Source organism: Pelodiscus sinensis, chromosome 6 (genome assembly GCF_052426305.1).
Source record: "Pelodiscus sinensis isolate ZL-2025 chromosome 6, ASM5242630v1, whole genome shotgun sequence".
Lineage (NCBI taxonomy): Eukaryota > Metazoa > Chordata > Testudines > Trionychidae > Pelodiscus > Pelodiscus sinensis.
Genome location: NC_143057.1, coordinates 59410457 through 59432049, shown reverse-complemented (window position 1 = coordinate 59432049; position 21593 = coordinate 59410457). Strand labels below are relative to the sequence as shown.

The 21593-nt window shown below is 43.2% G+C and overlaps 1 protein-coding gene across 5 annotated transcripts in view; it reads right to left on the bottom strand.

Annotated features, from left to right (window-relative positions):
- Nucleotides 1-21593, bottom strand: part of SEMA6A (semaphorin 6A) — a 164223-nt gene that overhangs the window by 66293 nt on the left and 76337 nt on the right. For all 5 annotated transcript variants that reach the window (XM_006134487.4, XM_006134489.4, XM_006134488.4 and 2 more), the window contains exons 3-6: nucleotides 17136-17253; nucleotides 9809-9869; nucleotides 5656-5718; nucleotides 4723-4824 (exon numbers count right to left, since the gene is read on the bottom strand). In XM_006134487.4, coding sequence (XP_006134549.1) covers nucleotides 4723-4824; nucleotides 5656-5718; nucleotides 9809-9869; nucleotides 17136-17253 — 344 coding nt within the window. The remainder of the gene's footprint in view (nucleotides 1-4722; nucleotides 4825-5655; nucleotides 5719-9808; nucleotides 9870-17135; nucleotides 17254-21593) is intronic.

Below are 21593 nucleotides of genomic sequence, written 5' to 3'. Positions count from 1 at the left end.
CTTCAGCTCTTCATTGTTAGCTAGCACTGATCTTTGGGTGTTGAGGTTCTGGACCACTGGATTCAGTTGACATGCCAGAGACAAGGCTCATTCTTTGTCTCTCACCCCCAGGTCCCCAGAAGGGTTGAATATAAGAATATGAGCAAATGCAGGGAATGACATCAAAGACATCACTAATATTGTATATTATACCTATTTATTGATGTGGTTTGGCGCTTTTTTGTTTGTATTGTTTGTTTAAAAAAGATAGCTAGGCTTTCCTTTATCCTCAGTGTGACTGCCTTTGCTAATCACCCTGAGCTCCTCTTCAGAGCCGGCTTTAGGAAGTGCGGCCCGCAGCAGTTTCAAGTGGGGGGGGGGAGGGGCGGATTTTTTGGATTGAGCAAAAAAAAAAAAAAAAGCCCAGTATAAAATCCACCCACCCACACCCACACCCCCCTCGCCTGCAGCACAGGCAGCTGACACACTCCTCCTCCAGGGCCGGGAGGGGCAGCAGATTTCTATAAATTTTGGAGGTGCCCCATAAGCCACACCGACTGGCCCCTGTTAACCACACCCCGACCCCCATTAGCGACCCTTTCTGATCCCCGTTAACCATGCCCCGACCCCCATTAGCCACACTCCCTGACCCCCGTTAACCAGACCTGTGGAGGTGACACGCTCGGGGCAAGATGGACACATGACCAGAAGTAAAAGGTGTCATGTAACCCCTCTCGAAGGACTTTTCCCACCATCCTCCTACCAACAGGGATTAGTTTGGCCCCCCACAAAATCCACCTCATGCAACTATCCTGCAATTGCATTAATCCAATGTGTGTGACAATAACTCGGGGGCAGAGAGGCTGGGGGAAGTGTTCCCTCTAAGGCTATGTTTACACTCATGGCTTCTTGCCACACTGCCTGCCTGCTCTTGTGCAAGCAAATTTACAATATGGTATGGTAAGAGAGAGTGTCTTGCACAAGAGCTACGCTCTTATCTAACAGGCGTAAACTCTCTTGCGCAAGAGGGCTGTGTGGATCCTCTGCAGGGATTTCTTGTGCAAGAAACCCCTATGGCTAAAATGGCCATTGGAGATTTCTTGCGCAAGAGAGCATCCACACTGCCATGGTTGCTCTTGCGCAAAAGCACAGCTTGCACATGGTAGTGTGGACATGTTCTTGCGCAAGAACTGTTTTGCAAGAGTTCTTGCGCAAGAAGCCGCCAGTGTAGACATAGCCTAAGACTTTCCTCCCATGAGCAGAATGGATTTTGTGTTGTACACCTGAACTGAGTTCATGTGGCTTGTTTGTATGTGCCACTGTGGCACCCAAGTTATTAATAAATATTTTATAAACCTTTACCTTTTCTCTCTGCTGCCATGTCTCCTCCCCTTGCTCCATCAGCTCCCCTTGTGCCTGCTGCCCCCAACTCCTCACCCTCCTCTGCTGCCCTTCTCACTGCCCTCAGCCCTCCTGTGATCTGCCCCCCTCTACCAGCCCTTCTCTCCTCCATGCCCACTCCTCCAATAGCTCCACACTGATCATGTGAGCTACCCCTCCTCATCCCCTCTTCTAACACCTTCCTCTATACACCTTTCCTGCCTCTCTCCTCTGATGCTGGTCCCTCTCCTGCAAGTGTCTGTCCTTCTGCTTCACCCCATAATCCCCTGGCACCTGCACCATCCCTTAGCCCTGCATCCTCCTGGTGCCTGCCCTCTTTGCTCTCTTTTTCCCTGATGTCCACCCCCTCACCACTCTCTGCCCCCATTCCCCTCCTGCCCCTCTGTGCCCTCACACATGACTTTCTCCATGCTCACCCCTTTTTTCAAGCCTTCTCCCAGGGTCTTTCCCTCCCCCTTCTAGCCCCCAATGCCCTTCCCCTCTCCTCTTCTCTCCCAGCATCACCCTGTCCCCCCTCCCACTGACACCTCCCCTCCTGCCCTCTTCCTCATTGTCTGCACTTGGCCCCCTGGCATTTGTCTCTCCTCCACCCTGTGCCTTGGTGCCTTCCCCTTTCTTCCCCCTCCCCCTCCGCACAAGCCCCTTCCTCTCCCGCCCCTCCCCGCTCCACACAACTCCCTCCCCTACCTTCTGCCTTCCACTTTGTGGGGGCCGGAGTCTGCACTCGGGCCCCGGACTCTGAACCCGCAGCTAGGCCGAGTAGTTTCAAAGTCCCAGGCCCGTGACATCACGTCACACCCGGTTGTCCTTCCCCACTCACCTGCAAACGCTGCGCATGGCAGCGGCAGCAGCAGCAGCTGACAAGGGGGAGCTGCACTGAAAGCCGCACACGGCAGGGATGGGATGGGATGGGGCCGAGGGGGACTCTCTGGGGCCGGGTGGGAGGACGCACAGGGGGGCTGGCAGGTGGAGGCTGGAGACTGCTCCAGGCAGAGCCAGGGGAGAGACCAAGCTCCAAATATTGCTGGAGCAAGGTCCTCAGCTCTGAATATTAACTCGCCGCCCATGGTGCCCGGCACACTTCTGGGTTCAGAGCGCAGGACCCCTTTAGGCGTGGGGCCCGATTCAGGGGAATCGGGTGAATCGGCCTAAGGCCGGCTCTGGTGCTCTTTAAGATATGAACTTGTCAGTTTTAATTCTGTGGAGCTTGATTCTGGGATGAGAATCTTATTTCCCGCCACCCCACTCATTAATTAGTATTAATTGGCAATCAATACATTTATTATTAGCCATTAAAAAGGCTCAAGTTACATCAATAACTTTTATGTTGGAGCAAAATCCTTCTAGTATATTTAACTACTTCACCAGTACAGACTGTATAGCTCTAATGCAGAGTTCAGAATCATAGACCATGAAAAATAACCCATCTAGCACCATCATGCTACCATAATCAACTTTAAGCTCATATATAATGAAATCAAAGTCAATCAATGGATGCTTTGCCATCAGTTGTTTCTTGCCATGTGTCTTTTCTGTCAAGACCTTCTGAAGGGAAGCAGTTGCATTTACTCTAGGATGGGAAAGCATTTCAAGTGATGGTGAAGGGAAATGAGCCATGCTCAGGAGCTCCTTCCCTCTCCAAGGAGCACAGCATTCCAGGGTCATCTTCACTTTCACTTTACAATGCTGAGGGATGGCCTTATCTTCAGTTTGGCATGTCTCAATTGCCCTGATGCCATCTGAAATCCCTGAAATACAGTCAGTGAAAGTATGTGCCTGTATCAGAATGACCTTCTATAGGCCCCAGGAGACATCACCGTGCAGGCTCTCAGAGCATGGTAACAGGTGAGGGAATCAGCATGGGCCATATATCAAGGGGAATGAAACATCTGCAGAAAGGATCCTCACATTAGGATGCCAAGAAAATCTGCATTCGTATGAAGAAATAGCTTTTCAACAAGGTGACTCTTTGGGATTTGTCACCGGCATTAACTGTACTGTACACCAAGCAATGACAAACAGCAAACTAAATTTAGGATTGAAAACAGGAAACCTGGCTACATGACACAGATCAGAGGTTGGGGATAAGGGAAGAAAAAAAACACTTTTTTTTTTTACCAGACCAGTTAGTCTAACTTCAATTCGCCATTTATCAGGAATCTGCAAAATAGAATTAACTAGAAATGCATGTCTCTCTGAAGAAGTTTCTTTCCCAGACCAATAGGTAAGACTATGCTGCTGCTCTGCACATGCACAGATGTTCCTCCCAGGCTAAAGCTATTGCAGGTGCTGAACTACCATGGCAGAGGAAGGATGGTGAGAGGCAGGGTCATACTGTGTGTCAATGTTGAAGATGCTTTCCTGGCTGTTTATATTTTAAGTTCGTTTTCAGGACACTTCTTACAATAACTCTCAGCCTGATTCTGTACCTTGAAGTAATGAGAGGTTTGCCATTGACTATTATGCGAGCAGGTATATGCTTTTTATCAGTAGTAACTGGATCTTCTCCCCCCCCCCCCCAAAAAAAAAGGGGGGTTAGGAATCCAGCTGGTGACAAAGGCAGATTCTAAAAGAGTTAGGCTCAGCTCTTAGGCTGAGTTCTAAGGCCCTGAGCTATCATTCAGGCAACTGGAAAAATACCCATAGATTTCTGTGGAGTCCAGCACAAGACCTTCAACTCCACCGTATGCTTTAGTAACAGACAGCTGGGTAGCTCTTTAGTGAAGCCTGTTCCTAATTTCTGTGTGCAGTTTTGACCTTGTAGATACCCCATTTCTTCTCCTCCTCTGCATTTCCCTGGAGCAGTCTGCTGCTGAAATCACTTTCACAGAATGAAGAAGTGTGTAGCATCCTGCACATGTTCCCTACTAATAGCGTTCCCCAAATAACAGTACAGAAAAAAATGCATAGTTTCTATTATGCTAAGCCCATTAGTGTCTAGGCAAGCATCTTTGGCATTGGGTACAACACAATAGTCAAGATTCAGAATGTTTTATGGATGAGAACTCTCAGCAACAGGCCTGTACTTTGAGGTGTATCATTAATAAACTTTTTTATTTAAGAAAATTCAGAGGACTAGTCCATGTTTTTGCAGTTAGAAGTTATTGTTCAAGACAACTGTGAAGGATAAGATAAAGTAGCAATATACTTTGATGTGTAAGGGTTGCAGGCAAACTACAGAAGCACAGTCAAGATTCCACATGTACAATGCTGAAAAAGTCAAATAAATGAGGATAAACTATATAACGTATACTGACCCCTTTTATGCTGCCAACCACACAGTGAAAATAAATTGTCAAATTTCTAAGAGCAAAGCTGCAAGCTCCTGAACACAAAACTTACCTTGTAGTTCCTGCAAGAAGGGTTGAAGGCATTTGTTCCACAGATAAATAAGGTATCATCATTTCGTTTCAGGAGGACCTTAATAAAATTATGACACTCGTCCTGCGGAAAAATAATAAGTATTTTACCCACTATAGTACAGATCCTTTGGCTTTATTCTTGTGCCATACTTTTTTTATTGTAAGGGATAAAATGAAACAGGCTAGTAGACACTGTGATATTCTGGGCTTTTGTTCCACAATGTTTTAACTGACAGTGAACAAGACCATGAATTTTCATTCTGTTTGTTTTAACACCGTTGCTTGGAAGTGAAGACATTTTATTTACATTACAGGTCGGACTTCATTATTGTTCAAGAATTTTGTTGCTTTACTCAAGATGGAGGAACTTTCAGATACATGGCTGTAAGACAACAGTATCATGAATTAATCCAATGGAATACATTAGAGTAAAACTGATGGAAATCAGGTCCAGAAATTCTGGGCCTGAATGTGATTTGACTAGTGTTAGTCATAGTTTGCAGTAATGTAACATTGGAATCACACCAGAATCAGTTCCTCTGCGTCTACAAATGCACACTTTGTATTAAGGCTTTTTATGAGATTTTTTCAGTAAACTCCCAATGGAGAATGGACAGCAGTGTTTAGCTATACAAGGCTGCATTAAGCAATATCAGTACATCTAGCACTATGTCCGTAATTCCCACTGCTTCTAAGTATTTCATGATGTTACTGCAGCTGCTGTCGTAATGTTTCATCACATTAAAAGCAAACTATTTTTGCAAATTAAAGACTTCAATAAGTTGATGGAAAAAGCAATTACTAACAAAGAAGTGAATGGCATGATCCATTCCGCATCACAGAGAGCAGTCTGAGATAATAGTTAAGAAACTAAACTAAAGTGGCAGCTTCAGGAGAAATGAAAATTGCCTACCTTATGTTTCCCCTTCATTCTGCATGTGTCTACATCACCCTGTCTAGATTTCCATGTCAGTTTCTGCAAAGATCAAGAAAGAAATCAATTAGAGCCCAGAGGTTGTTGCATTTGATTTCAGAAGTAAGAGTTCCCTAGGGGAGACTAGCTGCTGAACATATATTTATTGAAAGCTTTCTGCACCCTTTCTCCATTATTAATTCACCATAAAAATGAAAGTTCAGTGATGTAGAACATTCACTTAATTTTCTGTTGCTATCTATTCTTTAAACCAGAATCTATCTCACCTTTTAACACCTAGAAACATGTGAACTTAACAACTGGTCAATTTTTAAAAATATATTCACTTTTTAAAAACTCTTTTCTTTTCTCATAGACTCATAGACTTTAAGGTCAGAAGGGACCATCATGATCATCTAGTCTGACCCCCTGCACAGTGCAGGCCACAGAATCTCACCCACCCCCTCCTAGAATAATCCTCTCACCTATATCTCAGATATTGAAGCCTTCAAAAACTTCGAAGACCCCAAGATGCAGAGAATCCTCCAGCTGTGATCTGTACCCCATGCTACAGAGGAAGGCGAAAAACCTCCAGGGCCTCTGCCAATCTACCCTGGAGGAAAATTCCTTCCTGACCCCAAATATGGCGATCAGCTAAACCTGAGCATGTGGGCAAGACTCACCATCCAGACACCCAGAAAGTTCTCTAGAGTAACTCCTATCATCCCTCCATTGACTTATTTACCACTGATAATGAATGGTCAATTAGTTACCAAAATCATGTTATTTCATCAAACCATCCCCTCCATAAACCCATCCAGTTTAATCTTGAAACCAGATAGATCTTTTGCCCCCACTACTTCCCTTGGAAGGCTGTTCCAGAACCTCACTCCTCTAATGGTTAGAAACCTTCATCTAATCTCAAGTCTAAACTTCCTACTAGCCAGTTTATATCCATTTGTTATATCCATTTTCTCATCATTTCTTTTAATTTGATGTTGTTTTTAAAAAGCAAATTGTTGTAAATGGACTATAAACTCATTAGTTATCAAGCCAAAGCTTACACATTGGCACAGTCTAATTCAGATGAACAAGGAAACCCAATTCACATTATTCTCTTTAACTACACATTAGCTAACAGGCTCAGAGATCCTTTGTATATCAAAATACAACAGGTTTTATCTGCTAATATTGTTCCTCTGGAATGATTACAGGTAAATCCCAATTTTCATTTTCATTCCTCTGTGAACTAGAACAGGGGTGGGCAATAATTTTTGTAGGGAGGCCACTTCACCAATTTTGGTAGTGGTCCCAGGCTGGCTCTGCCCAGAAGGGGTGGGACCTTAGGCAGAAGGGGCAGTTCCCCTTAGGCACCATGTGCCCCTGAGAGTGAGAGAGGAAAGGAGACTTCGCACGCTCCCCTGACAGGCAGGGGAGCACACAAAGTCTTTCAGCTCCCAGCCCTGCCATGACAGGGGCACATGGCACCCAGAGGGAACCACCAGCCATTCTGAAAAGCTGGCGGTTCCTTCTGGTACGAACTCCCCTGCCCTAAGATCCTGATTGGCCTGGGGGCAGAGGCATAGCAGGGCAGGCTGCAGGCCAGATCAAACAGCTTGGGGGGCTGGATCCAGCCCATGGGCTGTATCTTGCCCAACCCTGAACTAGAATCTACATACACCATCTTATGAATTGAGCAAATCTTAAGCCTTCCAAGTGGCCAAGTTACAGAGTTACAGAGTTTAAGGCCAGAAGGGACCATCAAATCATCTAATCTGACTGCCTGTATATCACAGGCCATCTACACCACCTCAGCATCCACATCTTAATCCAGGGGAGTCCAAACTTTTTTCAAAAAGGGCCAGATTTGATGAAGTGAACATGCGTGAGGGCCGACCATTTTGCCTGACATTCTTTGAACCATTAAAATTAAATGCAAATTAACTATTTTATGCAAAGTTTATTGCAAACAGCATACTTTTCATTTCGTCACATGGATGACAAATCTAAACAGGTGTTAAATCACTCTGCCTTTCATATCTGAAGGCCAGATGAAAAAAAAATCCAGGAAGCTGAAATATATGTCAGGAACATTGTAAAGTACATTACATATTATTGGTAATAAAGGTTGTCTGTCAACTTTTAAGTTCAAAAAATATGAACAGGAACATAACACCAAGTATACATGTTGTGTCCAAATATATTTATAACTGATTTAGACCAACTGACATTAACTGAGATTTTACAATGTATTCATCTCAATACATATGGATTCGTTGGGGGCCATAAAAGATAAATATTGCCAAATTACCTGTGGGGCCGTATTAAACCAGAACACGGGCCGCAATTGGCCCGCGGGCCGGACTTTGGACATGCCTGTCTTAATCTAACAACAGAAATTAAAGCCCACAAAAGACTAGAATATGTTGTACCCGAGGCAACGAATGGGAGACATGAGAGATGAAGTGCCCCTAGGGCCCCATGCCAGGGTAGGGAATTAAGTGTGATACACCTGAGTGATCCCTGCAGATGGCCCCCACATTTCACTGCAGAGGAAGGTAAAAACCCTGAAGATCCTGACTCCACATATAGTCATCAATTAGGCCATGGAGTGAGTGTAGTTGATTTGAATAATTATAGTAAAACTTCATTAAAAATTCCCTATTTAAAAATACTAACACCTTTATACCTGACAACATTTCCACTGAAGGAATTGAGTTAGTGCTCATTCATTAAGGCTGTCTACACTCGCGGCTTCTTGCGCAAGAACATTTTGTGCAAGGGTTTTTGTGCAAGAAGTCTTGCGCAAGAAAACATCCACACTGCCATGTGTGCGCTGTGCTTTTGCTCAAGAGCTCCCATGGCAGTATGGATGCTCTCTTGCGCAAGAAAGCGCCGATGGCCATTTTAGCCATAGGGCTTTCTTGCGCAAGAAATCGCTGCTGAGCGTCCACACTGCCCTCTTGCGCAAGAGCTCCTGCGCAAGAGGGCTTATACCTGTTTAAAAAGTGCATAGCTCTTGCCCAAGAAGCCCTCTCTTGCCACGCCGTACTGTAAATTTCCTTGCGCAAGAGTGGGCGGGCAGTGTAGATGCTCTGTGGATTCTTGCACAAGAACGGCCATATTTGCACAAGAAGCTGCGAGTGTAGACATAGCTTAAGAGTCCTTCACTAAAACATTTTTCATGGATGTAACACTAGTTTTTGTTTCCTCGGCTTCTCAGTGACATCATTTTAGTATGACTATCCTGTCATAAGCTCATCCATAACATGGATTTAACACATCCATTTTTCCTTTCCTGGGCTAAAATTCACCCCTGTGTTCTATGAATACCACATATAGCACGTAGGATATGCAGTATGCAATCAGTATAATAAAGTTCGTTGGAGGTTATTTCTAGCAACATTCATGCTAATATACAGGAGAGCAATGCAAGCAAAACTATTCCCATTATGGATATAAATTTCCCATGTACGCAATGTGGATTTTCTTACAACACTCTAGAGCATGATATTATAATAAGATTTTATTTATTGTTTACTTGCATGACCAACTAAAAGTTTGTGTATGAAATAGGGATGTGACTAGTTAAATTCCAGTCCTGAGGGGCCTGCCACTGGTAGTGGACACTCCAGCCCAGCCAGAGCAGCTGCTATCTGTGGGGGGGGGGGGGGATCACTACAGCCTGGCCATAGCAACCTACCCTTGCTTATTTGCCCCGTTTCATTGGTTAACTGGTTAAACATAATGTTTAATTGGTTAACTAGTTGAACAGGATTTTACATCCATAATATAAAAATACGTAAGTAGTCCTATTCCTTTGATGATGATTTTTAGTACTCTTAATTGGTACAGTATAGTAATTATAGAAAGCTACATAATATCAGTGAATAGGTGTTTGATGGGTTATAGGGACCTCAATGTATTTCAGTACTGGCTGTTTATCAGGCGACCTAAGTCACTTATCAGGAATTCATAGAGGTCATGACTGTTATTCCAGTTTTCCCCATACATGGCTAGCAATTCCACCTTACTTGATTAATGCGGTTTTTACAGCAGTGCTGGTAAGCTGATTGAAACAATATCCACTTCCTATTTATTCTGGGTTTTTTTCTAGTGTCTTTGGTTTCAGGATGATTAAAAAGTAACTTACTTTACTAAAATAAATTTCTTCTGTATGTGATGTATCCATATCAACAGTATAAATATGGTCCCTGTAAACAAATATAAATGAATGCAAAGTCAAAAGCAGTAGTCAATTTATTTTATACAATTAAAAAAAAAGAATAGACACTATACAAGAGAACATTAATGATTGATTGGATTGCTTTTTCTGAGAATGCGCTGTAATACATAAAGTCTTTTGCTTTTCAATATGAAGAGTAATTCTAAAAACAAAACAAAACAAACAAAAAAAAACCCAACTCAAGATTCTTCCTAGTAACAGCTTACTTGTATGAACAAGGTTTAGGAAAAGGGGCTAATTCTATATCCTCTGGGGTGGGCATATGTTTTTGTGCATCTTTATATCAGCTGCAATCCTACTTAGGCAACCTTTACCAGCTTTCTGGGATGTTATTCAGTATGCCATTCTTAGTCCTTCAGAGTTAAAGAGGTTAATGCCTTTTTTTTTTAAAGTTACACCTCCAGCCTCAGCCATAATGATTTGATTGACAATATGGAAGGGAAAAAATTGACAGCAACAAAATTGTTTCCAGAAATTATTCTACTCTTCACACACTGATGGCCAAATCAAGCTCTTAAATTCATCCTCAAAAAAAGTTTACATGTCTTTCCTGTGCTTGCCTTCCTGTTTTGCTGAGAACCTGGGTTTTTTTTTTACAATTAACTGCCAATCTTCCCTGAGCAAGGGGAAACAGACTCAGAAAGTCTGGTGAGGGGTTATTTTTAAGCAGTTCCCTTATGAGTGACTGGAGCACAGAGATATTGTTGACTGGGGCTAGGGTTGCCAGATGGTTGAAACAAAAATACAGAACACCCGCCCCCCATAAAATTTGTTTTTAAATAAAACAGCATTAAAACAGCATGTTCCCTTTAAGAGTGAGTGCAGGGATAGGAACAGGGGAGCGGTTGAGCGCGAAGACCCAGGGGAGTCATTGCTTCCCCTTGGTCTTTTTGCCGGCCGCCATTTTGTGCCAGCAGCCTTGCGGAACCAGGTAAGCATGGGGTCTGGGATCGGGAGACTGGGGGGGCGTATTTGGGTGGGAGGCCATGGGCTGAGTTTTTGTAGGGTTGCCAGGTGCCAGGCATTTTCACCTCCTGGCTGGGGGAAAAAAAATCAGAAAATTCCAGATATCTTAGGTCTCCTGTATTTTCTGATTTTTTTTAACCAGACAGAAGGAGAAAATACTGGACTGTCTGGGTGAATACTGGACACCTGGCAACTCTAACTGGGGCACAGAATTAAAAAACAAAACACCTGAAGAAGCCACAACAAATTGGGCAAGAGATGCGAAGAACACCCTACATCTCATATTCCTTGAAATAGCAATGATTTTTCAAAAATACAAGAAGTTTTGTGACTAGAAAATAATCTAGAGCTTTAAAAGGGGGCTATATAGGAGTTTGCTGAAAGTAGGATTCAGACCACTTCCATTTTAAAAGCCTCTCCTGTCAAGATTAGCTTCCTTTTATTGAGTTTGAGAGAAACAATATTAGCTTCTGACTAAAGCAGATAGAAAACACTCTTTGCTGTAAAATGAAAATAAGCAACACTTCTGTCACCTGGAGAAAAGGGACAGCACTGCTAATAGAAACTGGCTTTTTTAAAAAAAAAACGTGTCTGCCACTGCAGTTGAGGCAGTTTGCTTCATGCCAAAGTGAAGAGATTTTTTTTTTTTTGGTCACAGTCAGTAAAAGAATAAAATTACAAAATTAATATCAGTTTTATAGTAGTTGGTGCTTCTACATAACAGTGGAAGCCAATAATCTGAATTATAAATGGACTGATAATTATGCATTGGAAACACCTGAAAATCTATTCTGATTGCTCTCCTTCTGGTACAGCTCTTTATGTTAATGATCATTTTAGGGTTGTGGGTTTCTTTGTAAAAGATTAAGTAACAACAAAAATCCAGTAGAAGTAAAGGGGTGAGATTCCAAGAGAGGCTTGTGTCACTTACTATCACTCAAACAATGGCTCTTCTGAGAGACTTAAGTGAGTAAGCAACTTACTTTTTGTCTTGCCAAAGTGTCCTAGGAGAATTCATATCCCAAGTTGTGGAATTACCTCTATGAAATTTGATTTCTGGATAATTAAAACCATTTCCACATGCTGTATCTAACGCACAGTTGCTCACAATATTGGCAAAAATTAAAAGAACTGTCCAGTGAAAGGCACTATAGATATGAAGGGACTGTTTTTCCCTATCATCCCCAGTACTGTCTACTGGCTGTGGCATGTGAACAGTTCGCTGCTAATTAAGTAATTCTAACACAAACTGACTTAATCCTACTGCTTCCGTTTTCCCACCTCCAGTCAGTAGAGCTGAATTTTGTTGCCATGGTATACTCTTGTGGAGGAAGGGAATTTAAATAATGCTGCTGGCTCTGCATGACCCTTAGCCACTCAGTGCAGTGTCTGGAAATGTGTAACTGCACTCTGGTACTGCAGGGGCTCAGTGAACCATTCTGATCATACATATGGGAGGTGACAGATCATGGGAACAAAAGCAACCACCAAATAAGATGGCACTGAACTGTGAACTTTAGGAAAGGTGTGTGCAAACCTGTACTGTCTGAGGGAAGAAGAAAATACTCCTATTCTGTCATATATGCGGAGGGACAGCTCAGGGGCAACATTTCAAAAAAAAAAAACTCAGATGGGGGAAGAGGCAGAAAAAGTCGTGACAATTTCTAGAAAACAATTTGTATTGACTACACAATTAGTCGATAAGGGGAGCTGCTCAGTCCTGGCTCACGTTGGATCCAGGAGCTATCCCCCTTGTGGCTCTGCAATTTAAATGTAATAGGAGCTGGGTATGCAGGCAGCCTGGCTCCTGCTACATTTAAACTGCAGAGCTGCATTGGGGGTAGCTCCTGGAGTTGGCGTGATCCAGGGCTGAGCTGTCCCAACTCGTGCTGGCTCCAGGACCGCTGCGGCTCTACCTCCCCCACTTCTCCCGCGCTCTGCGAAGATGGTACTGGGGAGACTTGGTTTTTAAACTGGCTCTCCCCAGCACCGGCTCCTGATTTTACCTCCTCCTTGATGCCTCGGAAACAGGAGGTAGCAAGGGTGGCAGGATAGCAAGTAGTCAAGTAATCACTCAACTAGTCACTTATATCCCTATTACAGGCAGTCCCCAGGTTACGTACAAGATAGGGACCGTAGGTTTGTTCTTAAGTTGAATTTGTATGTAAGTTGGAACTGGCATCCAGATTCAGCCGCTGTTGAAACTGACCAGCAGCGGCTGAATCGGACAAGCCTGGGGCAGAGCAGCTGGAGTGCTGCTGGGTTGGTCTGGTAGCGCCGACACTTGGTGTGGCGGGACCAAGCTGGCAGCACCCCAGCTGCTCTGCCCCAGGTGTTCCCAAGTCAGCCGCTGCTGAAATTGACCAGCGGCTGACTACAGGAAGCCCGAGGCAGAGGTACTCTGCCCCGGGCTTCCTGGAATCAGCCGCTGATCAGTTTCAACAGCGGCTGACTTGGGGACGCCTGGGGCAGAGCAGCTGAGGTGCTGCTGAGTTGGTCCAGTAGTGCCGCACCTTGGCGCTGTGGGACCAACCTGGCAGCCTCCCAGCTGCTCTACCCCAGGTGTCGGCGAGAAAAGCCAGGTCTGCTGGGGGTGGGGGGAGCGCACTAGCTGTGCCCCCCCCCCAGCAGATCAGGGAGACGCGGAGCGGCTTTTCTTGCTGTGGAGGACGCGGGTGGTGGGACCGCGGCGCGTCTCGGAGGTCCCGCCGCCCGCGTCCTCCGCGGCGAGAAAAGTCGCTCCGCGTCTCCCTGGTCTGCTGGGGGGAAGCGCCCCCCCCCCCCGCTGCCGGATGCGGCGACAGTGGGGGAGGCACCCTGCACTAGCTGCGCCCCCCCCATTCGTAAGTAGGGGTCCGACTTAAGTCGGACTGACTTAACCCGGATACTGCCTGGATAGAACACAATTTGTACCCTACGAAGTTGGGAGAGGGGAAAAAAGTAGAAAATATAAAATAGCATAAGCCTATGAAAAGTCCTAGTGAAGCAAACTATGGTCTGGAGGAGAAACTACTCTGCTTGCCCAAAAGTGAATGATACCCTGGGACAGATGCTCAGCTGATGCAAATGGGTGTACTGCTCTAGCCGTGTTGACTTCAGTGAAGCGTGAGTATGTCTACACTGCACTGTTCTTCCAGAAAAAGCTACGCAAATTGCGAATCATCATTTGCGTAGCTTTTTCCTCTTCTTTTTTCAGAAGAGGCTGTTCTGATACTTGTCCCATCTACACTGCTCCAAAGTCGGAAAAAAAAACCTTTTTTGGAACATCCTTTCTTCCTTGTAAAATGAGGTTTATGGGGATGCTGAAAAAGTGCGTCTGCTCTTCCGGAAAACATTTTTGGTAGAGCAGATGCATTCATTCCCTGGACGCAGCAGAGTTAAAACTCTACAGTGTAGACATAGCCTTTGCTAACTTACATCAGCTGAATAGACATCCCATAATTTGCACTGCAATCTTTCCAAAGCCACAAAAATATTTAATAATGGTACATAATTCTTATATACATCCTCATATCATATTTAACAAATAAGCAATTGACAAAGAGAATTTGTTGTATGCCAGACATCTAGTAATAAATTGGTAGCTGTCTCTGAAATCAGTTTGTCCTTTTTCCCAAGGAAATTAACTGCACAGCAAACAGTGAGCACTGGATTTTCTCAAAAACTTCACTGTTTAATCATTTGTTTTGGTTGCTTTTCAGATAATTGGGTACAAATGTAAACTTAGTATCACTATATTTAGATGCCTAAAAACAACTTAAAAGAAGCATCTGATATGGTAGCTAAGGGATTTATGCTAAATACAGTTTCAATTAATTCTGTTATGAAGCTCTTTGATAAACACTTTCAACTGAGTTCACATTTGCTTCAGTTTCTCAGTTTATTGCCACCATTAGTGTTACAGATATAAACTTTCATTCAAGCTAATTATGGAAAGATTACTCATGTTTGAAAGTTTATCACTTGAAGATAAAAATGACCCTTTGAATTTTAACTTTTATCACATAGGCTTTTCAACTTAGCAGGGATTTTTTTCCCAGTTATTTTCTGAGGAGGAAAATAAACTACGTAACAGTTTTTAAGTTACTGGAGCAAAGAAAAGTGTAAGAAGATTTTTTTTGTGCTCATATAAGTAAAAGTTGATTCTTTCTGGTTTTTGGCAGGTCATTTGTCCCCAGTAATGTTGAAGCCCTTCTGTATTTAAATAAAATACACACATTCATACCCAAATATTATATATATTACATGCACTTAAGACTAATATTTTAAATATTTTTAGTTTGTCTAGTTTAATCCATCAAGCAGATTTGCATTAGTGAGTCTCAGTTCTAATTGTCATGCGGGAAAATAATCTACCAATTTAACAAACATGAGTACAGAAAATAAGAGAATTCACCCATGAAAAAAAAACATATTGCGGAAATCCTGCCGCCAATCTTTCTCTGTCCTCCTCCCACCCCATGCACCTAACCACACTGGTGATATATTTTCATGAGAAGGCAAAGAGTGGAGCACCCTCCCTGAGAGACTCTCCACAGCCTCTGTTGTTAACAAGCCAAGATTCATACTTGTTCGTTGAAGACTAATTGCAGGTGAAGTTATACAATGGGATACCCAGCCACTAGGTACGTGCACAGCATGGATCCTGTTGCTCAGAATACTACCTGGAGCACCATAAATCACATCCGTTGCTTCCTATTCCAAAACCAGTAGTAGTAGCTGTCAACTGTTTGGGCAGTGTGGTGGGTGCTATAGAGGTGCTATAGAGGCTAAAGCTGAGGATTCCAGTCCTCCACCTTATTGCCCACCCCTATCTATTTATTTGGAGTAACACTTTCCCTCGTTCCCAGAATTTGGCCCCTAATGAACATTAAAGGCCAGCCTGGCTAGTCCTTTAGTGAGTGCTACAGGTTGCAATGCAGAATACCTGATTTTGAGACTTGATCATCCTTTAGTGCCTTTTGGACAGGAATTGGAGACGTTATAAAAACATGGCGTGCAATACTTGAGAACAGGCTGGAGTATGCACAGGGATCAGCACAATGATGTTTGAGTAGGGTCTGAGGAAAGGGGAAGGGGGGGGGAGACAAAATGGCTTTGTTTTGAAAATAGATGCTCTTAGCTTAAAACAGTACTTCCCACTCTGTCGCAATTCCAAAACTGCATCCTTTTCTAGGGACTGCTGGTCTTGAAGAGTATTTGCTAAGGAAAGGAAAGATCATAGGAAACAAGAAGAGGAATGGGGACGCAAAATCTCCAAGGCATGTGGGGAATGCAAGCCTGTATTTGAAGAGTTTGTCAGAAAGTAAGCTTTGCAGTGAATTCTTCAGATTCCTCCACTGTCTAGACATAATGAGAAGCACTTTGGAAGTGCAATTATGGTGTAAAAATGGCACCTTCTTACTCAACAATTCAGTTCCTTGGCATATCAATCAATCCATCAATCAGTGGCTCTAACACATTTGCCTCCTGAATGTATTCTTTCTTATGTGCCAATCAACATGGTATTTAGGTATGATTCTGTGACACTTATATGATAACATTAAGTTAGTATTAAAAAGCCAACAATTTATGGGAGAATTAGTCTTTACATATAATATGCTCCAGATCTGCAATGGGTGTGAATTGGTGTAGCTCCATTGAAATTGCCACAGCTATGCCAATTTACACCAATTAAGGAGCTGGCCTAATAAGCCTCTCATGTCAATGCATGTGTTTCTGTATTTAAAAATATATCTGTCTAGCTAAAAGATGCAGAAAAGACATTAAATTAATCTCTTGCAGTACATCAAAAGAAAAACAGTGAGCATATTTAGTCTGTTTTTTTTTTTTTACTACAAAATATGTCTAGAACAGCAACATTAAAGATTAATTACTTTTATTCAAATATGAATGCATGCACAGAATGGATCATTTATATTTGTTCTCCAAAAATATATATAATTAATTGTTGCTAAAAAAAAAAAAAAAATCACAAACTCCTGTAAGGAAATATTGGTTCTGGCTCTATATTGCAAGCTCTTGTAAGTCATTTCAACCTCCATTGGCTTTCATGGTGGCTGCAGGTCCCAGCACCCCTAGAAGTTGCTCAACTCCTTGCAGGATTGAACCCAAGGTGACAGATGAACGTGGCTTTTAAGATGTGTCACAAACTATAAAGACCAATGTATGTGATCAAATCCTAAAATAAATGTCTAGCAGATATGAACTCAGAATATCATTTTTTTTCTAGTAGAAGGTAGAAGAGAATGAGGAAAACTCTACTGACCTAGCAGCGATGTAGAGAGTTCTGTTCATTATCATGATCAGCTGGATGTCTAGCCTGTGCCTTTGTGTGGCGTTGCGTCCTGGCTTGTGCCCCACAAACACCGGATACTGTTTTGTATCTGTAAGAAGGGGAAGGGATGGGGAGAAAGAAAGCAAACGACAGAGAGACGGTCACATTATGAAGTCATGGAATAACCCATCACCAAATCCACAGCTAAAATCTTTAGTTCCTGCTCCTGCTGTCCCTTCCCACAACATCACCTGGGGTACTGAAGTAACAGCACAATGGATTGCATAGCTCATCAAGGTTATAATCTTTGCTTGCAATTGTCAAGAAGAAAGCCATTATGTTTTTAGAAATGAATAACTGTAATTCCTGAGAGCTTAAAACTGCTCTGAGATCTCTTGGCATAAAGGTACTTAGCACTTTCACACAGTTTTCTTTTCATTCCCTGCAGTGATTTAAATGCTGGATGCTGCCTGCCAACGTTTATATTTCAGGACAAAGCTATTTTATGTATACTATGCAGTGGTTTTCATTCTGAGGTCTGAAGACAACTGGAGGTCCACAGACTATGTCTAAGGGATCTGCAAAAGATTGTCACTACCATAGTACATTGGTTTTCAATCTATGCTACATGGACTCCTGGAGGATCCACAGACTATGTCTAAAAAGTCCAGATCTCTATTTAAATGTTTTATGAGTCTGCAAATAAAAGAGGGTCACTGTTTTTTAATAACCTGGCACTGCAGTGACTATGCTGGCTAGTGGGCAGAGCAAAGGACTTGGCACTACTAGGTACAAAATTGCCAACTCCATGGGTTTCCTGCAGTATTGGGCTGTCACTGCAAGGCAGCTGTGTGTATTTTTTCTAGAAGCTGTGGGTACCCATTAATTGACATTTATTTATTTGAATGTTTTTGGCCGTATTTATTTATTTTTGGCACCCTGTCTGATACATCACTTTTCCTGGCAGCCAGATGATAATGCTGATTGAAAGTCTGCGCCAGTAGCCACTCAGTCTTTTCCCTAACTCTGACAGTCAATGAGTCATTATATGCCAGTGCTCTCATTGCTGGAAAGACAATGTGCACTGATGAGGTCTATATACAATCTGTCTGTAGATCCTATAATAGCCACCCAGAAAACATTTCTGACAGAGTTTCTATCTGTCTGTCTGTCTGTCTGCAAAAGGCAGTCAACTAGCCAGCTCCCAGGAAAGTAATCAGAAAGACATGCAGAAGACAGAAAGAAAAGGAGACTGTAAGTAGAAGCAGCATTAGAAGGCAGAATTCCTGCACAGTCACATAATGCAGTTGACTGGCATCAAATCAAGCATTAAGCCCTTTCCCAAAAATCTATTGGCTCCAACCAAATAAAGCTACCATAAGGGGCTATTATTATAGATACTCTAATTTTTATCATAAACTCTCTCAGCTCTAATCATGGTGGAGTTACTGATTCACTGTCCAGGCTTGGGAAAGTCCCCCTGTGTTTTCATCAGCATAGTTATAAAACTGGGTAGAAACCGGAACTTCCCTGTAAACCAGATGCTGCATTTGATCTGAGCATTCCTGGGTAAATAAATTAACCAAACTCACTGAAGATTTGGGTTCAGAAGGTTAATCTTCCTGATCAAGATTTACTTGAGAAATAATAATTTTTAACATTCCAGCTTTCCTCTGTCCAACACTGCTTCCTTTGTAACTGACGGACCTTGTGTGAATTGGGGCCTATATGTTTGTAGCCATCTGACATTCATAACATAGAAATAGACCTTTCCCATGTTTTCCTTTGCAAAGGGGTTAAGATTGCTGACTTGCCGTTCCTTACCACACTTTTACAGATGCAGGGGACAAGCCACACAGGTGCTGAACACTTCCTTATTGCTGCAAAGCATCCAGGGCTAGATTTAGTTGCTGTGCCCTGCTATCTAATGGAATTCACAGCCCCAAGAGAGGCACCCAGGATTCCTACAGTGTGTGGGGAGAATTAGGCACCTAAATATGGAATTCACAGTCTCCAGTAAGCTGAGCAGGCTGCCAGCTAAGATAGCCAGCAGGAAATGCTGAGGAGAAGGGCCCAAGCCCTGCCTCTCAAAAGGTGCCTAAGCGCAGGTCTACACTAGGACTTCATTTAGACATAATCCTCACAAAGTCGAATTTATAGGTGGAATGTCCACTCTACCAAGCCCATTATTTCAAAACAATGGGCTGAGGAATTCAAAATCTGTACTCTTTTCCATTGGGAGCAACATTCAATCCAAAATAGTTATTTCAAAATAGCATTAGTGTGGATGTTCTGGTGCCACTATTTTGAAATAATTACTCACCAGAGTAATTTGAACTAATTGCACCCCAGTGCTTCCTGGAGCTCTAAGTTAAGGTAGTGCATCCACATTAAGGGAGCCTGTTTTGGACTAATTTCAGGAATTCTATGTAGTATGGACCAGTTAGTTGGAATTTATTAAATTGGAAGTTAAGGTGAATTTACTAATTTTGAAATAGTTTTCTAGTATAGACATGGCCTTAGTCTGAGCAAGAGGGAAATGCCTGTTTCCTCTCAGGTACCTAGCTCCATGAGATGGTTCATAGCCATGAATCCTAAGTCAAGTCAACCCTTTCCCAAGAAAAACTGAGCTGCAGATGGCATCTTGCACTTTTATCCAATAGCAAAATGCAGGACAATGTAGCACTTTAAAGACTAACAAGATGGTTTATTAGATGATGAGCTTTCGTGGGCCAGACCCACTTCCTCAGATCCAATAGTCCTGGGACTAGAGCATTCACTTAGGAGATGGGAGGCCTCAGTTTAAATCTCTCCTCCACACCAGACAGTGGGGAATTTGAATGCAGGCGTCACACTTTCCAGGAGAGTGCCCTAACCAGTGTGATGTTTCTCACTCTTCTGTTGACATTGTTCCAATTTGTATAAAATAATATCATACTCAGAGACATGAGAGAGTGGCAATGATGTTATAGGTGGAATGCACTCATCTGGAATGTGGGAGACTCAAGTTCAAATATCTGTACTAATGAATATTGAATTATTTATACAAAGTACAATAGCTCCATCAGGAGAGAGGGAAAGCCCAGAAATTACAGCACTCATCTGTGAGGAGGACCTCTGTGTTTAAACCCAAGCCTCACATCAGGCAGAGAAAGCCATGGTCAGGGGAGATGACAGACATATCAGGCCTCTGGGCAAGGTGGGAAGAGGCCAGCTCCATGCTCCCGGAAGGGGAAGGACTTTGGGCAGAAGGGGTGGAGCTGGGGCAGCCAGCCCTCAGCACTGCTGGAGCATTCCATGCTGCCTCTCCAGTCCTTAGAGCCACCTGGAGCATGCCTGCAGGGCTCCAGCAGTGATTTAAGGAGCCCAAAGCTCTCAGTGCCACAGTAGCTACAGTAACAGCAGTGATGGCAGGGAGCCCCAGGCCCTTTAGAATTTCTGGGCCCTGGCAGGCCTGGTCATGGCTACGGGTTAAAGGGACAGGTGGGACACTACCTTGTTCTCCAACTGTCCTTTGTCCGGTCTATGACTATGTCTAATGCCATGGTGTCAAACTAATTCTGAAGCTGTAGCCACTATAGCAAACTAATCACACTCAGCTGACCAAATAGCCACATTGTTCAAGCCAACTAGCCGCACTCAACCAGCCAAATAGCCACACATGGTTAGTGGCTAGCATGCTGGACACTATGGAAATGGATTGCCATACTGGTGGGGAGAATGCCTACATTGTATACTCACAGGGCACCAGTGTGAACGGGATGCCAGGATGCTGGGCAATGTAAGATTTCATGGCATAAATTTAGGCACTGCCTAAACTTCACAAGTGGAAACTTTGATGCCTAGGTAACTCCAGAGTTACAAAGCAGCTAAGTGTGATTCTGTAAATACCAATTAAATCTGCTTGTTGTACCTAGGCTACTAAAGGGGCTGTGAGATGCCTAACGCCCCCATATGAATTTAGTCCTGAGAAGGTTTTTTGGCATAATTGTGATTGGACTGTGGTAACCATGATAAAGAGGCACTTAAACTGAGGGCCTGAGCCAGGTAATCAAATGCAGTGAATGATTTCCTATAAAGTTGAGCCATATTAAATAGGACCATTTTGATCCTGACTTGCAGTGTCCTGTGCTAGTCCAGTCTCAGAGAGACTCCCCATTAATTCAGGTCAGAAAATGGAGAATATTTGTGGCAAAAAAATATGTCTTGTCACTAAAATGTTGTTTTGTCAAAATCTAAATGCTAAGTGGTGAAGTGGGACAGAGATTCCTCAGAGACTGAGCAACCAAATCTGGTCATTTGTGTAGTTCTAGTCAATCATTTCAATGGTATATCCTCCACACAGCTCCATTAGTGAGCTACTACCACCAGAACTTTGCTTTTGGGTGTCAGGTAAGAAACTTTCTGCTCATGAAAAACAAGCTTTGCTCATTTGTTGTGGGTTGCATG